This window comes from Stereum hirsutum, assembly GCF_000264905.1.
Source record: "Stereum hirsutum FP-91666 SS1 unplaced genomic scaffold STEHIscaffold_20, whole genome shotgun sequence".
Taxonomy (NCBI): domain Eukaryota; kingdom Fungi; phylum Basidiomycota; class Agaricomycetes; order Russulales; family Stereaceae; genus Stereum; species Stereum hirsutum.
The window spans coordinates 489657-505689 of record NW_006763150.1 but is presented as its reverse complement, the minus strand read 5'-3'; the positions used below and the strand labels follow the sequence as shown (position 1 = coordinate 505689).

The window sequence follows — 16033 nt, the reverse complement described above, 5'->3', positions numbered from 1 at the left end:
TTGTGGATGTTCGTGGAGGAGAGAAGAGATGGCTGAAGGGAGAAAGCCGGGAGGAGAGACGCGAGGCCAAACAAGGCCAAAGGCGCGCCGTCTCCGGCCAAGGGGCCGCGCCACATCGCTCACCACCACCGAACACGACCTCAACGCCCGGCATCGCCCACGACGTCGACGAACGCACGACTCCGACGGCATTTGACGCACCCTACCCAACGACAAACAGTCTGTGCTTTCCCTTCTCCCTCTTGACCACAACGTCCGTCTGACATACCCTTCGTCCTATCAGCTCATCAAGCCCGCTACCCCACTCGAGCCCTACCCAAAGCATCATGGATCCCGACGCGTCTGGAGGCTGGCGTTTCGCCCAATGTTTCGGTGACAAGGGCGACGTCGAGGACATCACAGAAGGTGCGCCATCCCCTAGTATGCTACTCCTCTCTTCCTCTGCGGGCACACGGCGCCTCCACATCCATCGTGTGCTCTCTGCCCGCTTATCAAGCACCGCCGCTCATCCTCCCGTCTCTTAATTATTGCGTAGCCGACATCATATCCACCGTCGAGTTCGACTCTACGGGAAACTATCTTGCAACAGGTGACAAGGGAGGTCGTGTAGTTCTTTTTGAGCGGAACGAGCAGGTGCGTTCATCCTGATTGCATAACAGATATGTCACTGTGGCTGACACCACCCATCTTGTACGCCCTCCTCTCAATTCATGCTCGCATTATATCGTTCTAATCCTCACATGCTATCTGTCCACTTGTTTCTTGAAACGGACTCTCCCTCCAGAAAAAGGCATGCGAGTACAAGTTCTACACCGAGTTCCAGTCCCACGAACCAGAGTTCGACTACCTCAAGTCGCTCGAAATCGAGGAGAAGATCAATAAGATCAGATGGTGCAAGCGGCAGAACCAGGCTCACTTTCTTCTATCGACAAACGGTTCGTATTTTTGCCATCCTCTCCCGTCTAGCCTTTCCATCTCGCCCCGTCCCGTTGACTCTGTTTGGGCCCATTTCCGCACTCGGATCCATTGCACCATCACAAACAGATAAAACCATCAAACTCTGGAAGGTCTTCGAGAAATCGCTCCGGGTGGTCTCAGAGTCAAATCTGACAGACGGACAGCGGGCGGTGCCACCACCATCATTGAAGAATCAGCTCAGGCTACCTCGCATGAACGTTCAAGACAACATCATCGCCGCCGTACCCCGCAAAGTCTACTCCAACGCACATGCCTACCACATCCATTCCATCGCCGTCAATTCCGACCAGGAGACATTCATTTCTGCCGACGATCTCAGGATAAACCTCTGGAACCTGAACATCAGTGATCGGAGCTTCAGTACGTGGTCTTTTAGACGCACTCCACCGACCTGCTAGCCCACACCTATTCCGTACCGCTCTGAGTGGTCCTTCTGCGATCCTCGCGGCTCGTATGTTGTCAGAGGGCGTGATTTTGTGCTGACGCAATCGTCCGCGTTTCTTCGTGTTGTTTGTAGACATCGTGGACATCAAGCCTGTGAACATGGAGGAGCTAACGGAGGTTATCACCGCCGCCGAATTCCACCCACAGCAGTGCAATCTCTTCATGTATTCGAGTTCAAAATCGAACATCAAACTTGCCGACATGCGTGACTCTGCATTGTGCGATCGACACGCGAAACGTACGTGCCCCTTTCCCTACCATGTGCGCATATCATATCCAACATGACCAACATTTACGTTTTGTCGCGCTTTGCGTATGCCAGTGTTCGAGGAGGAGGAGGACCCCGCCAATCGGTCATTCTTCTCTGAGATCATCTCATCCATCTCGGACGTCAAGTTCAGTCGTGACGGACGGTACATCCTCTCGAGGGACTACCTCAATCTCAAGATCTGGGACATCAACATGGAGTCGCGACCCGTAAAGACCATCCCGATCCACGATCATCTGAGGGGCAAGCTATGCGATTTGTATGAGAACGACTGTATCTTCGATAAGTTCGAGTGTACGTGGAGTGGTGACGATCGGTGCGTTATTCTCCCTGTCTTTTCTTCTCTGTTTTACTTGCTAAACTATTTTGGTCGGATTTTGCGGTGTTTATATTGTGTGGCGTGGCGTAATGTTGTTGTTGATATCGTTTTGCTGGGATAGACATGTGCTCACGGGATCGTATCACAACTACCTGCGGATATTCGACGTCGACACGCTCAACGACGTGGTGCTGCAGGCGGACAAATCCGCGTTCAAGGCGAAGAAGATCGGTGGTCCTCTGGCGCCGAACAGCAAGATCGGAGCAAAGAATGGCATGAAGAGTGGGTTGAGAGACGCCATGCAGCTGGAGACATTGGACTTCAACAAGAAGATCCTGCATGCGAGCTGGCATCCGAAAGAGAACACGATCGCGGTGCGTCGTGTCCCCTGACATTATACTAACCCTCTACTCAACATCTGGGCTTGGACTACCCTCCATGTATGTATAGATCGCGGCAACGAACAATTTATTCTTGTACACCGCCGCATAATCGGATCACCCTTGAACCCCTTCCTTCCTGCCCCTTTTCCCTTCCCTACTTACGCCACACACCAGCCTCTCGACGTCATCCCCCACAGCCGCATCTAGTCCACCATCCACTGCCACCCCACAGCATTGCGCTTTCTCTGTCTTCTCTTTCATCGTCGATATATCTGTTCATTCGTTTCATTCAAGGCACTGTACTTCACGCAACCACAATCACTGGCCTGCTCCATCCGCTCTTATATATATATTACCCCCTTTGTCTCTGTCTTGACCTCTCCTACCTTCACCCTCCTCTGTCGGTCACTGTCATTGTCATTGGTTTCTGTTCGAGTGCTGCGGGGCGGCATGGCATGGGAAGATGTGTGTGCAAGTGGGTTGGGCGTATGCGTATGGGGGGCGGGTGGGTTGGACGATAGGATAGGATAATAAGGCAGAAGAGAAGACAAGGCAGGAGGTCACGGACAAGAGATTGAACGGAAAAAGCTTTGTATGATAAGGACGGGTCTGGAGTAGAAATGGGACTTGTGCGATTCTTGTTAGGCGTGTGTTTAGATGGATTGGATGGGTGACGAAAGGGTTTCGGGCCAGCGGACTTACACTTCCCACTGCGGTGCTCCCCACTCCTACTTTCACCTTTCCTTGTTGTTTCATTTGGTTCTCTTCCTTCTGTCCCTTATTCTTGTCAGCGCCACTGTTCTCGCCGTATCTGTTCTACTTCTATCAATTTCTATACATCCCGCCTTCCGTCCCACCCTCTCTTCGGCTTTCCTAAACCCCTTAGATACCAATCGGTCTTTCCTCCCTCTCTTCCCTGCCTACGACCTTTCCATTCCTGCCATCCCTTTTTCGTCCTCTTCCTCTTGCACTTGTCATTCCATCACAGCCCCCCAGTCAACGACCCCTACTATGTCCTTCGATTCACGGCGCTCTACTCGCCCATGCCCATGCCCATGCCCATGCCGTCCCACTTCCTGCCCTACCGCTCCTACACTCATTCGCTCTTTGACGCTTCCTCACAGACATGGTGGACATTCGAGTTTTGTAGCGTGTTCAGTACTCAGTGTTGATGTCGTTTGTTCGTTGTCGTATAGTTCTCGGAGAAGAAGAAAGAAGAGGAAGTAGAATAACAATAACAGAAGAAGTCTTTTTATTATTTATTTTGTCTTTAGGATGGGATGAGCTGTTCGCTTTTGAGAGTCGGGATGATTTCTTGTAAGTAATCCTCGATGCCTGAAGCTCCTGCTTGCTGGACGGGGTGATGAATATGTGGCATCGAAACCGGTGCTCTACTCGTTGTATTATCATATGTACATGTTACAAGGTGGAGCAAAAATCGAACGGATGTACACCCCAATCAAAGCGTCAAGCCCAACAAAGAGCAACCAAGTGGATGCGAAACAGGAAAGACGTTCTGCTGGGGCAAAAATCTTCGTTCTTGCCGCGTAGTTTAACGCCGGGGCAGGAGGGGTAAAGCTGCACGGGGCGTAGATATATCACGGCGTTTGAGTCGAATGGGTCGGTCGGGCCGGCTGGTCAATGAACTGACGTCGGGCAAGAAAAGAACAGAAGGAAAGAGGAATCCATTGTGTGAACTTGTAGTAGAGACTGAAAGGAAGGATTGAAGAAGGCATTCGTGTGCCACACTGCAAATTTATTGGGGGGTCTTGTTTGGTCTTGTTTGGCTCTCGTGACGTGAATTGAGAACCGCTTGTCCGACGGCGTGGCGCGAAGAACTAGTCACCGTCATTATCTAGCAGCTCGAGTCAACCTTAGGCTGTAGGCTTCCACGACTCTCTATGTCTGTTTGATCGAAATCTTAACGCTTTTTTGCTTCTGGAGTTGCATCTCTGAAACTTGCTAGTGAAGGCTCGGTCTTCTTTGTGGTCGGAAGCCTTCGTTGTTGCTCAACTATGGCCAGTCGAGGACGTCATGGCGCCTCTCACATAGACCGTACCTTACCACCTAACCCTGAGTTTCTCGATTTTCCACGCACAGACGGGGACTCGACGAAATGGAGAAATGATACGAAGAAGGTCGTGGACCACGAAGGACACGTGAACTATCACCGCATTATCGAGGATGACGAAGGCGCGTCCATACACTGGCGCACGCAGATTGGGCAGCATGTGGCGGAGAGGATTGGTTTACCACGTATGTGATGTTCCTCAGTTAACACTCCTGAGGTCTTCTTACAGATGTCCAGAAACTCATTTTTTTGTTTGCGTTCTTTGCGTTCTTAGCGGACAAGAACTATGTTTTTAGAAAGTGGCCGGAGGGTTACAAGTTCTATGATCATAACAAGGGGAAGGAGTCTGCTCCTCGGCATGATCTCTATCTAATTGGTTAGTTAGTTGTGCTTACTTTATAGGCATCTCGCTCGTGCTCGGGGCAAATATCTGACTATAAATGCGGGGCCACACTGGATGCCGCCGAAATTGTGGATGTTCGATACTTCACATGAACTTTTCATACCCTTTTCGTACTTAGATCGCACTGCCTTTCTCGTACGCTGACTCTCATCGTCACTACAGGCTCGATTCATGTCCCGCGCTTCCGCTCTATCCCGGAGTTCATCCCCCACGCAATGTGGCTCATGCAAGACGACACCATGGACAGAAGTAACTGCTTCTGCAAATACTGTGCGGGGACGCCTCAACGGAAAGTCACAGAAAGCCTCGGTCTGCGATCATCGAATCCAACCCCATCGGCCATGCGTCCACTACGAGCCCCACCTATACCGCGGGCCAGGAACCCTCGGCAGACTCCCCGTCAACCACAACCGCATGTCGTTCGCACTGCACCTAGACCGCTCAAAGGGCGCAAAGAGAGGACGAGTGGGCCACAGGAACCGATGGTCTCAGAACGATATGCCGACCTGCAGGTCATGTACTCCGAGCTAGAGATGCCGTTGAGGAGGTGGCATAGGGACGACGAGCTTGTATGGTTCCAGCTTCATCCGCCAATCTATGGGCACGACTCTACGACGAGCAACATCGTATTTTGGCCTGGCCTGATTCAAGATACGATCGTGCGTTCCGAAGTGGTCTCGGCCGGAGGCACGAACGATGCACAACCCTCAGGTGCAGATGTCGAGATGATGGACCTAACGCAGAATATCCCAGTCAAACACGAAGGCACGGATCGGCTTGTGCAACGGCAAGGAAGTAAATGGACTGTTCGTCAAAGCACGGTTTACAAGATCAAGGCCGTTGGCACCAATCATACGTACCATATTCCGGACAATGATGTTTTGCCATACACGGTCTACATCCCGTCGAACGCGGTCCGAGACGCTCTCCATACTGTTCCTATCGATCAACTCCTCAGCGATCCAGCCAGCATTCAAGCATTCGAACCTCTTGCTCAAACCGCGCTCGCCGACACCGTTCTCGCTCGTGATGCCAGATTCCGTATGGCGGCAGCTCCTTATTGGTTCGCGCTCGAGATCGCAAACAATATTGCAAAAACATGGACGCCGACGGACGAATGGACGTACAAGCCTCGCTTCTCTGGCCCTCGTCATTCGACTGGAAATACCCCGCACCCTTATCCTTCAATGCCCCCTACTGTCCCAAACAGCCCTGCTCCCGGGAAACATAACTCCATGTCACCTCCAACACAGATGACGACTGCACAGAGTGCTCTGTTAGCTGCCGCTCTTGCATCCCGAGCGAATACCTCTCATGCCTTTTCGCCTCCTATACCGTCCGGTCTTTCCCAGGAGGACCACCTCACCGATTCCGCATCTGCGACCTCCCCTTCATCTGGGCAGATGCCTCCACTGCAAATACCACAGAAGCAAACTCGCTACCAGGGACTCTGGTGGGGCGCTGAAAGGCTTTGGACGGACGAGCTAGTTCGGTTGAAACCTTCACGACGGCAGATCTTACCGTTTGGAGGTGCAAACATACTCCCGCCTTCGGGTCCTTCCCAGACAAATCCGTCCAATGGTGCGGGGGCCATCGACAGAAGTATATTCATGATGCTACAAGCTGTGTTCGTAGCGGACCTTGTACGCGAGAACGGTGAGGTGAAAAAGGAATGTAGGGCTAGCGGCATGTTGTTCGAGCTCGCCGACGAAGATTATGTGGAACAGTTCTCCTTCAATCACCCGGCTCAACCATCGCAACAAGGCGGTTCAAAACCTCAAAACCCACCGTCCCTGAATACTCCTCTTCGAACCATTCCCGATCCATCCGCTCAATACCCTCCATTTCCTAATCCAGCACCTACCGTTTCTGTCGGTGACACGAGCACTTCCATAGTCGAAGCGATGAACGTGGGTGCCGATCCCTTGTCCTCAATCCCCGGTCCTCCAGGCCACCCTCCAGACCCTTCTACCGGTCTTGAATCGAACCGCGCTCCCCGAAGAAGCTCTTCACCGAAGAAAGATACCTTTTCTTCATCAAAATCAGATGGATACTACTACCCCCTCCCTCCACCGCCACCAGGCTACAAGTTTCGACCGATCCTCACCCCAGGCAGCGAAGTCGTCGTCCCTCTAACCTTCATCAGCGGCCGCTACTATCCTCATCTGTTCGCACATCCCGCCCTCCACCACGCCTTCGATGAGTCAAGAAACGTCGTCAAAGCGAGGAACTTCGCACTACGTGCTTGGAGCGCTGGAATGGGCGGGGCGAACGTCGGTGTCCAGAGGGCACATGTACCTGAATTGGAGAGACTGCTGAGCATGGAGGGCTTGGTGCCTGAATTCGACACGGGCGTGTATCCGACGAAATGGAAAGGTGGGAGGTCGGGGGCCGTGAAGGAGGTAGAAAAGGAGGCGGAGACGTTGTTGGTGCAGGCGATTCAGGGCGCTGGCCCGACGGTGCCCATGCAAATGTAGTGGCGGTCGTACGCGGAGAGCGATATGGCCTCTGCGGCGGTTGTGATCATGGACCCTGACTTTCATTCTTGGTGTTTAAGGTGGTGTTCTTTTTTGAGTATCACATTTCTTGACGATACCGGGAGTCCACCTTTGTATGATACGAATTATTAATCTTGGAACATTCGTGTTCATCTTCCCACGCCACCAGAGTGGCCCAACTTGTTTTCGACGAGCACATGAGCTCAATACACTGGCACTCTACGGCTCGTAAATGCAAGGGTCAAAAGTGGGCATAAGTATTTTCAAGGCATTGATATGTACACAGCTACCGTGACAGCGCCATGATCGCATTCGCAAGCTTGTCCGTAAGGATAGCTCGGAGGTTTCTGAGTGGTGAACGATGAAAATATTTGCATGCCAGATGTCCGCTATTATAGTAAAGATGTACCTGTAAGCGTGTAAGCCAAGTCATATACAATAGCAGTAAAGTGAAGAATAGTGATATGGGTTACCCCGCCCCGCCCGCCCAGTATGTGACACCCATCCGCCCAAAAGGTAAATCCACAAGCCAAATGCATGAAATCGTCTATGTGATCCAGATTGATCCGCTGTATCTCGATACTCCCATCCCACTCTCCCCGTGAGCTCCTAATACGCGACGTAGGCGACACAAAGCAGGGGGAAGCCAGCGTAGAGTCCAATCCAGAACACGACGTTGCCCATGAGCTTGTTTCGCTTGATGGCTGGGAGTCGACCGATGGCGATGAGTGGAATCTGGAACAGTTGCATCACGAAGAGGTACATTCTATATTACCCATTACAAAATTGAAAACAAAACCCAATCAACAAATCGAGGAATTCGTGATAACAATTAAGGGCAAGCGGGTAGACATACCGAATCTTCTGTGTAACGACTGCCATGACCAGCTCGTGCACCGCAGCGCTGAGTAAGAAGGTAACGAACATCGCCCAGAAGCGAGAGAGCCGGTAGGACGTGATCGTCGTGGCGTAGACGTGTCGGAGGAGGAATGTGTGCACTGGCTTGTTCCATTTGCGGGAGAATTCGTCCCAGGATGTTGAATTCCACTGTCAATCCGGATCCGTATGCAGTAATGGACAAATGAAGGGTACGTTCAGGAGGGTCGAACGAGAGATTCATGAAGAAAAGGAGTGCGAACCCAGTCTTCGTAGAATTGACGGTCGGCGAAGCTGCACAGAGGCATGAGATGGTGATGGAAATTGTCGAAGAAGAGAATAGACATACTAAGAAAGTTCCGCGAACGCGTTGCATATACACTCTGTGCCAGATAAGTCAGGTTGAGGGGCCAGATCTACTAGAGGGCTTGGATATACACACCAAAGATAATATAGAAAAGCAACAGGTAAGCGACCATGAATGGCAGTGCCAAATCCAGAAGACTTCTCGCAAATGACTGGTCGCTGTCCGGTCCTGGCGTCATCGGCAAAATGAACGTCTCTGTGACTGTGTAGAGCAAAGCAAACGTTCCGAACGTCGCTGTGGTCTTTTCGAACACATAGAGTGGTCGAATCCTAGAGGGAGGCGACACCAGCGGTAAGGATGTGAACACATGCCGGTCAAAAGCATGAATACACTCACTTCTCCGTCCTCGGATACTCCAGTTCGTAGCATAGCGTCGGTATAAGCATGTACATCGCGAAGTTCTTTAACGTCACATTCTCTGGCCACCTCACGTACTCAGGCCCGGTGCTGACGAGCTCCCCATCCAATTCCACATAATCCTTCGCCATATCAGCGATCTGCTGATCTGGATGGTCGACAAGCGCATATGCAGCGTCTGGTCTTCTCTTCTTATCCTTTTCGTCCGCGTCGGTAGCAGCGGGCGACGAAGACCTATCGGAAGCTCTCGAGGCTGTGTCCCCAAATTCCTTACCGTCGGCGCTGTCGGCGTGATTGAGTCGACGACGAAGAGCATTAGCGTCGCTGGCATCGATATATGAGCGTTGAGCGCCGACTCCTTCGGGCATTATGGGTGTACCGACGAAGGGCGTAGATGGGTCGTCGGTGAGATGAGCTCCGTCGAGTTCTGCACGGTGTGATTTGGCGGCGACGACGGCTGCTTCCCAACCTCCTACGCGAGTCGTTGCCTCGCGCAAGCTGGTTAGAAGTTTCTCCCGCGATTGATAGACGGATTGGAGGTTTCCGTTAATATTACAATAGGAGTGCATCTTCATGATCATGGTCTGAAACATTGCAGAGGCAAAGAGGCTGAACACCGCGAAACAAGTGGACAAAGCTGATGACTCACAATTGAATGTAAAGTCAAGAAGCCGGACTGGACCCATGGCCATTGTCTAGGATGCATCAAGCTTAGGTCGAAACAAATTTTGATATGAAGGGCGCTGACCTGTTGAACGTCCACGTAACGGCGATCGCCAATACCAAGGTCTGGAAAGTGTGCTGGATGATGATCCCGAAAGAATAATAGTTGATCCATCCTCGTTTGAGGGCTTTGGCGAATGGCACGCAGAGACCAGTACTGAGGACGAGGACGGCGTCGCTGAGCGCAAGAGTCAATGCATCTCTCGAGAACATAGTCGCGAAACCGAGATTGAGAGCGTAGCCGCTGGTCTCATAACTTCGGACGTAGGTTCGGACGGTGAAGAGGAAGATGGAGATCCAAAAGAGTGTGAAGAAACCCTAACAAGTTGAAGAATGGTGTCCTATCAGCGTGATAGCTTGAATGAAATGACGTGTAGCACGCACTCGGAATTCGTTCGTACCCGACATCTCATTCCCAATGTCAAAGTGTGATGTACGTGGCACGAATGTGACTGCTGCTTTCAACTTCTTCGAGTACGTAGACCGAAAGGGTTTAGACACGTATAACGTTCCATCCTTTGTCGGGTAAGCGGCAGCAGGATTGGATGGTGGTTTCGTGCTCGATGGTATAGCTGCATCTCCTGTCGAGCCAGGCTTCACACCATCTTCGAAGGTCGACTTTTCTAGCGTTGATTTGAGAAGGTTGGTCTGCGAAGTGACACTATTTGGATTGCTATATCATAATCCATTCATTCGTCAGTATTCACCGAACTGCATGGACTTGGTTCATCTACGACAACGCACCTGGCCATGCTTGCCCAAGTTCGCCGGCCACTTGTCAAGTCGGAGATAGAAGATAATGAAAGATGAAGCAGGATTGTGCCCCCACTTGGCTTTTATAGGTGCGCTAGCGCTGTGCGATGTGGTGTGACGTCGTGATGGCTCTTTAAGTTACTTACAAGCGCTTTTACAAGTTCGATTCACATCATCCTTCATTGGGCTGCTCACACGTGGCCGGCGGCTATTCTCCGATGACATCACGGCCACCGTGAAATCATCCTCCTCTGGGTGGATGGGCATGTCAAGCAAGATGATCGAATTTCGAGCCACTTCTCCAGCGGTTGAATCTAGCGAGAAAATATATGTTGCCAAGCTACGGCTACTACATGCATGATTCCGCTCCTCAAGCTTGAAAAAACTACCTTATACGACTTGTATACGACCATCCGAACCTTTAGCTTCAAATCGCCATCCACAATCTCGTCTTTCTTCGCAAGGAATTCTTCCATGTCCCAAGTACCTGTGTGGCGAGAGCTGAGTTACAACTGACCTTTATGAGCAAGGAAGGCACAAGTATCAAGATGCTCACAACTGATATAACGACCAGCCAACCATTCTCTCCTCTCTCGCGTCAAGAAAGCGATACAATCTCCAGATAATGCAGGTGTGTCAATAAACAAGTGTCGCAGCTCTGTGGGTGCGTGTAATCCCATGTCGGTGAGTACGGCTCCGGGATGGACCGCATATGCCAGGAGGCCTTGCGCGCCGTAATCAGCCTGTACACAGAATGAGTCGCTAGGCGAAAAACGAGTGGGCAAAGACGTACGTTCATGAACTCCGTCACATGCAATACGGCAAGCTTGCCCGAATGATACCCTGACGCCTGTCATCGTGATTACACCGTTAGTCTCTTCAGATTAAAGGAAAAATACATGCGCGGCAGCACCTACACCAGGTGCCGTCAAATGGGCTGAAATCGAGCTCAAATTCACGACCGTCTTCTATTTGCTCTTCAACAGCAACGGCAAGAACGCCTGCGTCACCAAAAACAACCCTTTGACATTCATCTCCCAGGTGTACCACCAATCGTCCACGTGAATGTCGCCCATAAGGTGAAAAGTCTCCAACCATCCTGCGTTATTGACCAAGATGTCTACTCCTCCGGGCCCGAACTCCTTCTCTATCTTCTGTGCGGCATTCTTGACGCTCTCCTTATCGAGCACATCAGGTTGAACCTTGACAACTTGTGGCGCAGGATGGCCGGCTTTGGTGGCCACATCAAGGATTTTCGATTCGAGGGAATCAAGAGAAGAGCGAGCTCCGATCGCGATTTTCGAAACGCCACAGAGGGCAAATGAGATAGCAGCACGACGGCCTAAGCCTTTGGAGGCGCGGTGATGAAGATGGAGTGTGATTTGTGGGTACCGGCGGGCTCGAGAGGATCGACGAATGCGTAAGTGTCATTGTGAATGGTCTCTGTGGAGTTGAAGCCTACATCACAAGGTCATTGCGAGGGTCATAGTTAGAAGTATGATGGAAGGATAATGCCACATACCGGTGTGGGGTGGGAAACGGGACATGTTTGCTTGACGGGAGGATGAGCGAAAACGAAGGTTGTACCATCCAAACGCATCCACAAGGGCCTTTTCATATGTCCTGCATCGGTCGGTGCATCAGACGTGGTGATAATCAGGGAGACATTGATAGTCCTCAACGGCTGATTTACCACTTGTCCTCCCGTGGATTTTCTGATAAAGAAGAGAATAATGAACACTACTCACGAGTGTTGGGTTCAAGTCAAACCGCACCCCTGCGCTTTGAGCGTAGACCTATTCTTTGCACTCAGAGCATGCTCCTCAACGGCGCAGCCGAACAATGTGATTGGTTTTAGATGAGGCAAACTTGACAGTCCATGGTGGACCCCGAGGGATGACAGAGCAATGGGACGTACGATAGAATAATGGACAAGAACGGACTGCTGTTATTCAGTGTGAAGATGGGACATGATGAAACACGGCCGCCGTCCGAGGAACCAAGATCACGAGTTTAGATAGTCACCTTCAAAGCTAGATGCAAGCCAAACGAGTTTGTGTCGGTCGCGGTGTTCGGCAGTTCCGATATCTGAGGCTCTGGGACAATTTCGCCAGAAGGCTCAGGAACGAAGACCACCAGGTAAATATAGGCACAAGATGAACCTAGGTAACTGGTGGCAACTAGAAGTGCTGATAGAAAGAAATGTAATTGGGATCGTCCTGGGCTGCCAGTGGGGCCAATCACTGGCACGAGGATTGATAATATACGTAGGTCCGTGTCATGGCAGAGATCGGGATAAATAACAATCAGACTCTCGCTCAAAGCTCAAGCACAGGAACACATCCAGGAATTGCAGATCACAGTTCCTATGGTCTTCTAAAGGCAGAGGGGACGAGACTTCGACCGGGCAAGCAAGGATCAAGTTCGTGTCAACATTGTCCGTCGACTGTGCCACATCTGAGTCTAGCGGAGCTCGAACTTATGATCTGTGGCGGTGGCGGTTGCTCTTGAGGATTGTCTTCTCGCTCTCGGTCACAAATGAAAGTTCTCGCTGAACAGGGAGAGCCACTGTTTGTAAAAAACGATATTACTTGTAGTACAGAAAGCAGTACTGTAACTTCATTATGAATTATACAAGGGTAAGTATGCGAACGTCCGATAATCCATGTCGTCAAATATTACAAATAGTCCGATGAATTGATTGTATCCGTGAGCATCTCGACAGTCCGTGAAAAGGCATAAAAGCAGCGACGATACCCAATATCCAGATATACCCAATACCCAGATGAAGATGAGGAAGAGATAAGACGTAACAGAAATCGTAAAGCAGGTTCGTTCCTAAATTGTCCGCAAAACAACAAGCAGACCCGAAAGAACGGATATGATTAATCCAGTCATCCACGGTACTGCATGTCCCGCAGAATTAAAATGATCCACAGAGCCAGGGCTCGTACTCCCCTTGTATTCACCATCCAAACCAAGTCCGGATTGTCCATTGCTCGTCGCCAACACGGACGGGTCGACATACGCCGCGGTCGCTGTTGCAATCGTACTGGTCGAGAACGTGAGGGTCTCGGACGGCGTTGCTTCGCTTTCTGCGTCATCTGTGAGGAAAACAAGAGCGAAGCTGGGAGCTGGAACTTTAATGGCGCAAGTATTGCTTGTTTGGTCGCATTGCACGGTTTGAACGTCGAGCGTCCCTTGCAGGCGACCATCGGCTTGGAGAGCGTCACCAAATGACTGCGAAGAAGACTTGTCAGAGGATGGTAATTCCGATGTTGAGAAAGAGCAAACCTGGTTCGCCCACGTATAGCCAGCCTTGTCGGAGACCGAAGACGAGCGCAGATACCTACAATATAAAGAGATGAGATTCAAACCACTCGTAAAGAAAAAGAAGTTGCATACTTGACCGTGACTTGTGAAGGAAGTGTGGCACCCGAGATAGAGAGCGTAGCCGTATAGTCCGAATTACCAGAGGGATCCGTCATCAAGTTGAACAATGCTACTTTGGTCGGCGACCCGTTCTCAAAGATTGCATATCCTGGTGTATAGTCCGAGTTCGCATTGGCCTGGAGGTCAACAACCTATTGCACGAGGTTACTTCATTCAGAGCATTGACGAGAACACGAACAATGCCTACCTGTGATGCATTACTAGGACCCAAGATTTCCGCCATGATCAAGGCGCTGTAATACACAGGGCCCACAGTCCATTGCCGATAATGCTAGCGAGGGGGGAAAGGGATTTAGCTTTTGTGCATTACAAGGCGATAATCCACCACTCACCGACTGGTTAGTAGGAGGACTGAAGAATGGGTTGTAGAAGGAGCTAAAAGATATGGTCAGTAACGTAAGGACAAGATTCACCAAGATTGCACGTACTTCAAGCCACCGACATGAAGCAAAGCGCCCGTGAAGTTGCTATAGGCCATAGTAAGGCCGTAATCCAGCGCCCACAGTGCCGCTCCGAAACTATCTGAGAGGCCCGCCCAACCTCCGCAAGATCCGGAATTCGTTTCAGACATTAAGAACTGCTTGTCGGACTGCTGAGCAAGAGCCGTAGAGGGAAGATACTTCGCAACTTGCTGTTGTGAGAAGCTATGGGTGAGGTATTGAGCGAAAGCATCTTGAGGAACGACGGGTATGGTCACTGTGTCGCAGGCGCTCTCTGGATAGCTAATGGTAAACGATGACGCATCAGAATATTGAAAAGCGCTAGAGGGTGGGCCGGAACCTACTGCTCAACGGACAGCAGAGCGAGACTATCGCTATACGTTGAGATGAAAGACGTGTTCCAGATAGCGCTCAGATTCCAGTTACCCGCCAGGCTGGGTGCAACGAGAAGGTTGTTCTTCATTGGGATGGCCGAATCCGTGCTGATCTGATCGACCAAAGCGCCGACCTCGTTGACGTAGTCCTGAGCGGTGTACGTCTGAAAAAAAACTCAATCATGAGAGGCTAAATCGAGGAAGAGGTTGAGCACCACCGGACTTACACTTGGTCTGTTGCCATCTTGGTGCATGCGGTCAGGTCAGAGCGATGAAACGAATTCAAATAACGCTCACGGCGCGCGTAGAGGTCTGGCTCGTTAGCCGCCTGATATCCTATGACCTTGTCTCCCAATATTTGTTCTCCTTGGTGGACAATGTCAAGCACAAACGGGGAGGCCTGGAACCACGGTATACCTAATATAAAAGAATATGCTGATCAGCGAAAAATATTTCTACGACGGTGAGCGCCTAACGTACCCAAAAGCCACCGTGTGTTTGTCAGGGCCGATATATTTGCCATCGTGTACAGTAAATCTGGTGTCCACTGCAGGGATCCGGTGCTCATGCTAACGGATGTTGAATTCGGCAGGCTGGACACCATAGCTGCCTGCTCCTGAGTGTTCCCTCCGACCCGTACGAGCACTGATCCGACCCGCTCCTGGATGTTCGCCATAAGGTTCAGAAATGGTACTTGAAGTAGCGAACTAAGACGGATCCGGATGTGTCAAACGCGTTTCGAGACACGAGTAAAGCGAATTAGCCACCTGTTGCGGCCCACTAGTAGTGTTTTTGATGAATGTATCAGTCCATGGATAGCTCCCGTACTAACGCTGCGCTCAGGATAGGATAGCGGGCACTCACAAACGTTTTCCGCCACCGACATCTCCACCGAGAATCCGTAGAAGGCGCCATTCTGCTTGATAGACAGGCCTGTCATCCCGCCATCGACCAATTGAATGGAGAACTCGGTCGCCGGGGCAGGAACCGGTAGTGCTGGAGCTTGCAATGTGTCTTGGTTGTAGGCAGCAGCGTTGGTGAACGTAGCTGCTGGACCTGTTCAGTGGGGGAAAAATCATGACCCAAAAGATCAGTTCCTACCTGTGTATTTATCGAGAGAAATAAAACAAAGACGGACCTGTGGCGGTGGCGGTGGTGGTCCTTGAGGTAGTATAGGTCACAGATTTTCCATCAAAGATGACTTGATCAGCATTCTTGGGGCGGTAGACAGAGAATTGAGCATCAGATAAAGAGATAAAGGCAGCCAAAACAAAGAAGAAAAGCATCGCAGGAGAGGGTCAAAGTCGTCGGGGGGCAAGGGTGAAG

At 51.0% G+C, this 16033-nt stretch overlaps 5 protein-coding genes across 5 annotated transcripts; 2 read left to right on the top strand and 3 right to left on the bottom strand.

Annotated features, from left to right (window-relative positions):
* The first annotated feature begins 121 nt into the window (after window positions 1-121).
* Window positions 122-3469, top strand: STEHIDRAFT_87376 (protein phosphatase 2A regulatory B subunit). Its single transcript, XM_007310460.1, has 9 exons — window positions 122-219; window positions 284-405; window positions 536-633; window positions 785-935; window positions 1045-1338; window positions 1496-1660; window positions 1745-2006; window positions 2131-2383; window positions 2460-3469. The coding sequence occupies exons 2-9, from the start codon at window positions 327-329 to the stop codon at window positions 2499-2501; spliced, it is 1344 nt and encodes a 447-aa protein (XP_007310522.1). The 5' UTR covers window positions 122-219; window positions 284-326; the 3' UTR covers window positions 2502-3469.
* Window positions 3470-4250: 781 nt separating this feature from the next.
* On the top strand, window positions 4251-7522 carry STEHIDRAFT_172655 (uncharacterized protein). The gene is made up of 3 exons (XM_007310459.1): window positions 4251-4648; window positions 4738-4839; window positions 5029-7522. The coding sequence occupies exons 1-3, from the start codon at window positions 4408-4410 to the stop codon at window positions 7341-7343; spliced, it is 2658 nt and encodes an 885-aa protein (XP_007310521.1). The 5' UTR covers window positions 4251-4407; the 3' UTR covers window positions 7344-7522.
* A 77-nt stretch (window positions 7523-7599) lies between these two features.
* On the bottom strand, window positions 7600-10563 carry STEHIDRAFT_125940 (uncharacterized protein). The gene is made up of 10 exons (XM_007310458.1): window positions 10432-10563; window positions 10072-10360; window positions 9713-10005; window positions 9614-9659; window positions 8944-9548; window positions 8683-8876; window positions 8590-8623; window positions 8504-8534; window positions 8221-8411; window positions 7600-8130 (listed from the first exon to the last, which is right to left on the bottom strand). Exons 1-10 carry the CDS (start codon window positions 10437-10439, stop codon window positions 7974-7976), a joined length of 1848 nt encoding a protein of 615 aa, XP_007310520.1. The 5' UTR covers window positions 10440-10563; the 3' UTR covers window positions 7600-7973.
* Window positions 10564-10664: 101 nt separating this feature from the next.
* On the bottom strand, window positions 10665-11987 carry STEHIDRAFT_135276 (oxidoreductase; the record flags this gene model as incomplete). Its single annotated transcript, XM_007310457.1, has 7 exons — window positions 10665-10754; window positions 10830-10927; window positions 10997-11183; window positions 11234-11290; window positions 11451-11788; window positions 11833-11898; window positions 11963-11987. The coding sequence occupies 7 exons, from the start codon at window positions 11985-11987 to the stop codon at window positions 10665-10667; spliced, it is 861 nt and encodes a 286-aa protein (XP_007310519.1).
* Window positions 11988-13002: 1015 nt separating this feature from the next.
* Window positions 13003-15993, bottom strand: STEHIDRAFT_172653 (glycoside hydrolase family 79 protein; the record flags this gene model as incomplete). The annotated part of the gene is made up of 13 exons (XM_007310456.1): window positions 13003-13680; window positions 13735-13789; window positions 13846-14024; window positions 14081-14164; window positions 14226-14268; window positions 14322-14615; window positions 14678-14871; window positions 14935-14951; window positions 15005-15124; window positions 15188-15414; window positions 15475-15487; window positions 15572-15763; window positions 15846-15993. 13 exons carry the CDS (start codon window positions 15991-15993, stop codon window positions 13279-13281), a joined length of 1968 nt encoding a protein of 655 aa, XP_007310518.1. The 3' UTR covers window positions 13003-13278.
* Between the last annotated feature and the right edge of the window lie 40 nt (window positions 15994-16033).

Coding starts and splice junctions, on each gene's coding strand:
- STEHIDRAFT_87376 (XM_007310460.1), top strand. CDS start 327: ATGGATCCCGACGCGTCTGGAGGCTGGCGTTTCGCCCAATGTTTCGGT. Junction 634..784: donor TTTTTGAGCGGAACGAGCAG/GTGCGTTCATCC, acceptor CTCTCCCTCCAG/AAAAAGGCATGCGAGTACAA. Junction 2,007..2,130: donor ACGTGGAGTGGTGACGATCG/GTGCGTTATTCT, acceptor TTGCTGGGATAG/ACATGTGCTCACGGGATCGT.
- STEHIDRAFT_172655 (XM_007310459.1), top strand. CDS start 4,408: ATGGCCAGTCGAGGACGTCATGGCGCCTCTCACATAGACCGTACCTTA. Junction 4,649..4,737: donor GGAGAGGATTGGTTTACCAC/GTATGTGATGTT, acceptor TTGCGTTCTTAG/CGGACAAGAACTATGTTTTT. Junction 4,840..5,028: donor GCATGATCTCTATCTAATTG/GTTAGTTAGTTG, acceptor TCGTCACTACAG/GCTCGATTCATGTCCCGCGC.
- STEHIDRAFT_125940 (XM_007310458.1), bottom strand. Junction 10,006..10,071: donor CGGGTACGAACGAATTCCGA/GTGCGTGCTACA, acceptor TCAACTTGTTAG/GGTTTCTTCACACTCTTTTG. Junction 9,549..9,613: donor TCTTGACTTTACATTCAATT/GTGAGTCATCAG, acceptor GCAATGTTTCAG/ACCATGATCATGAAGATGCA.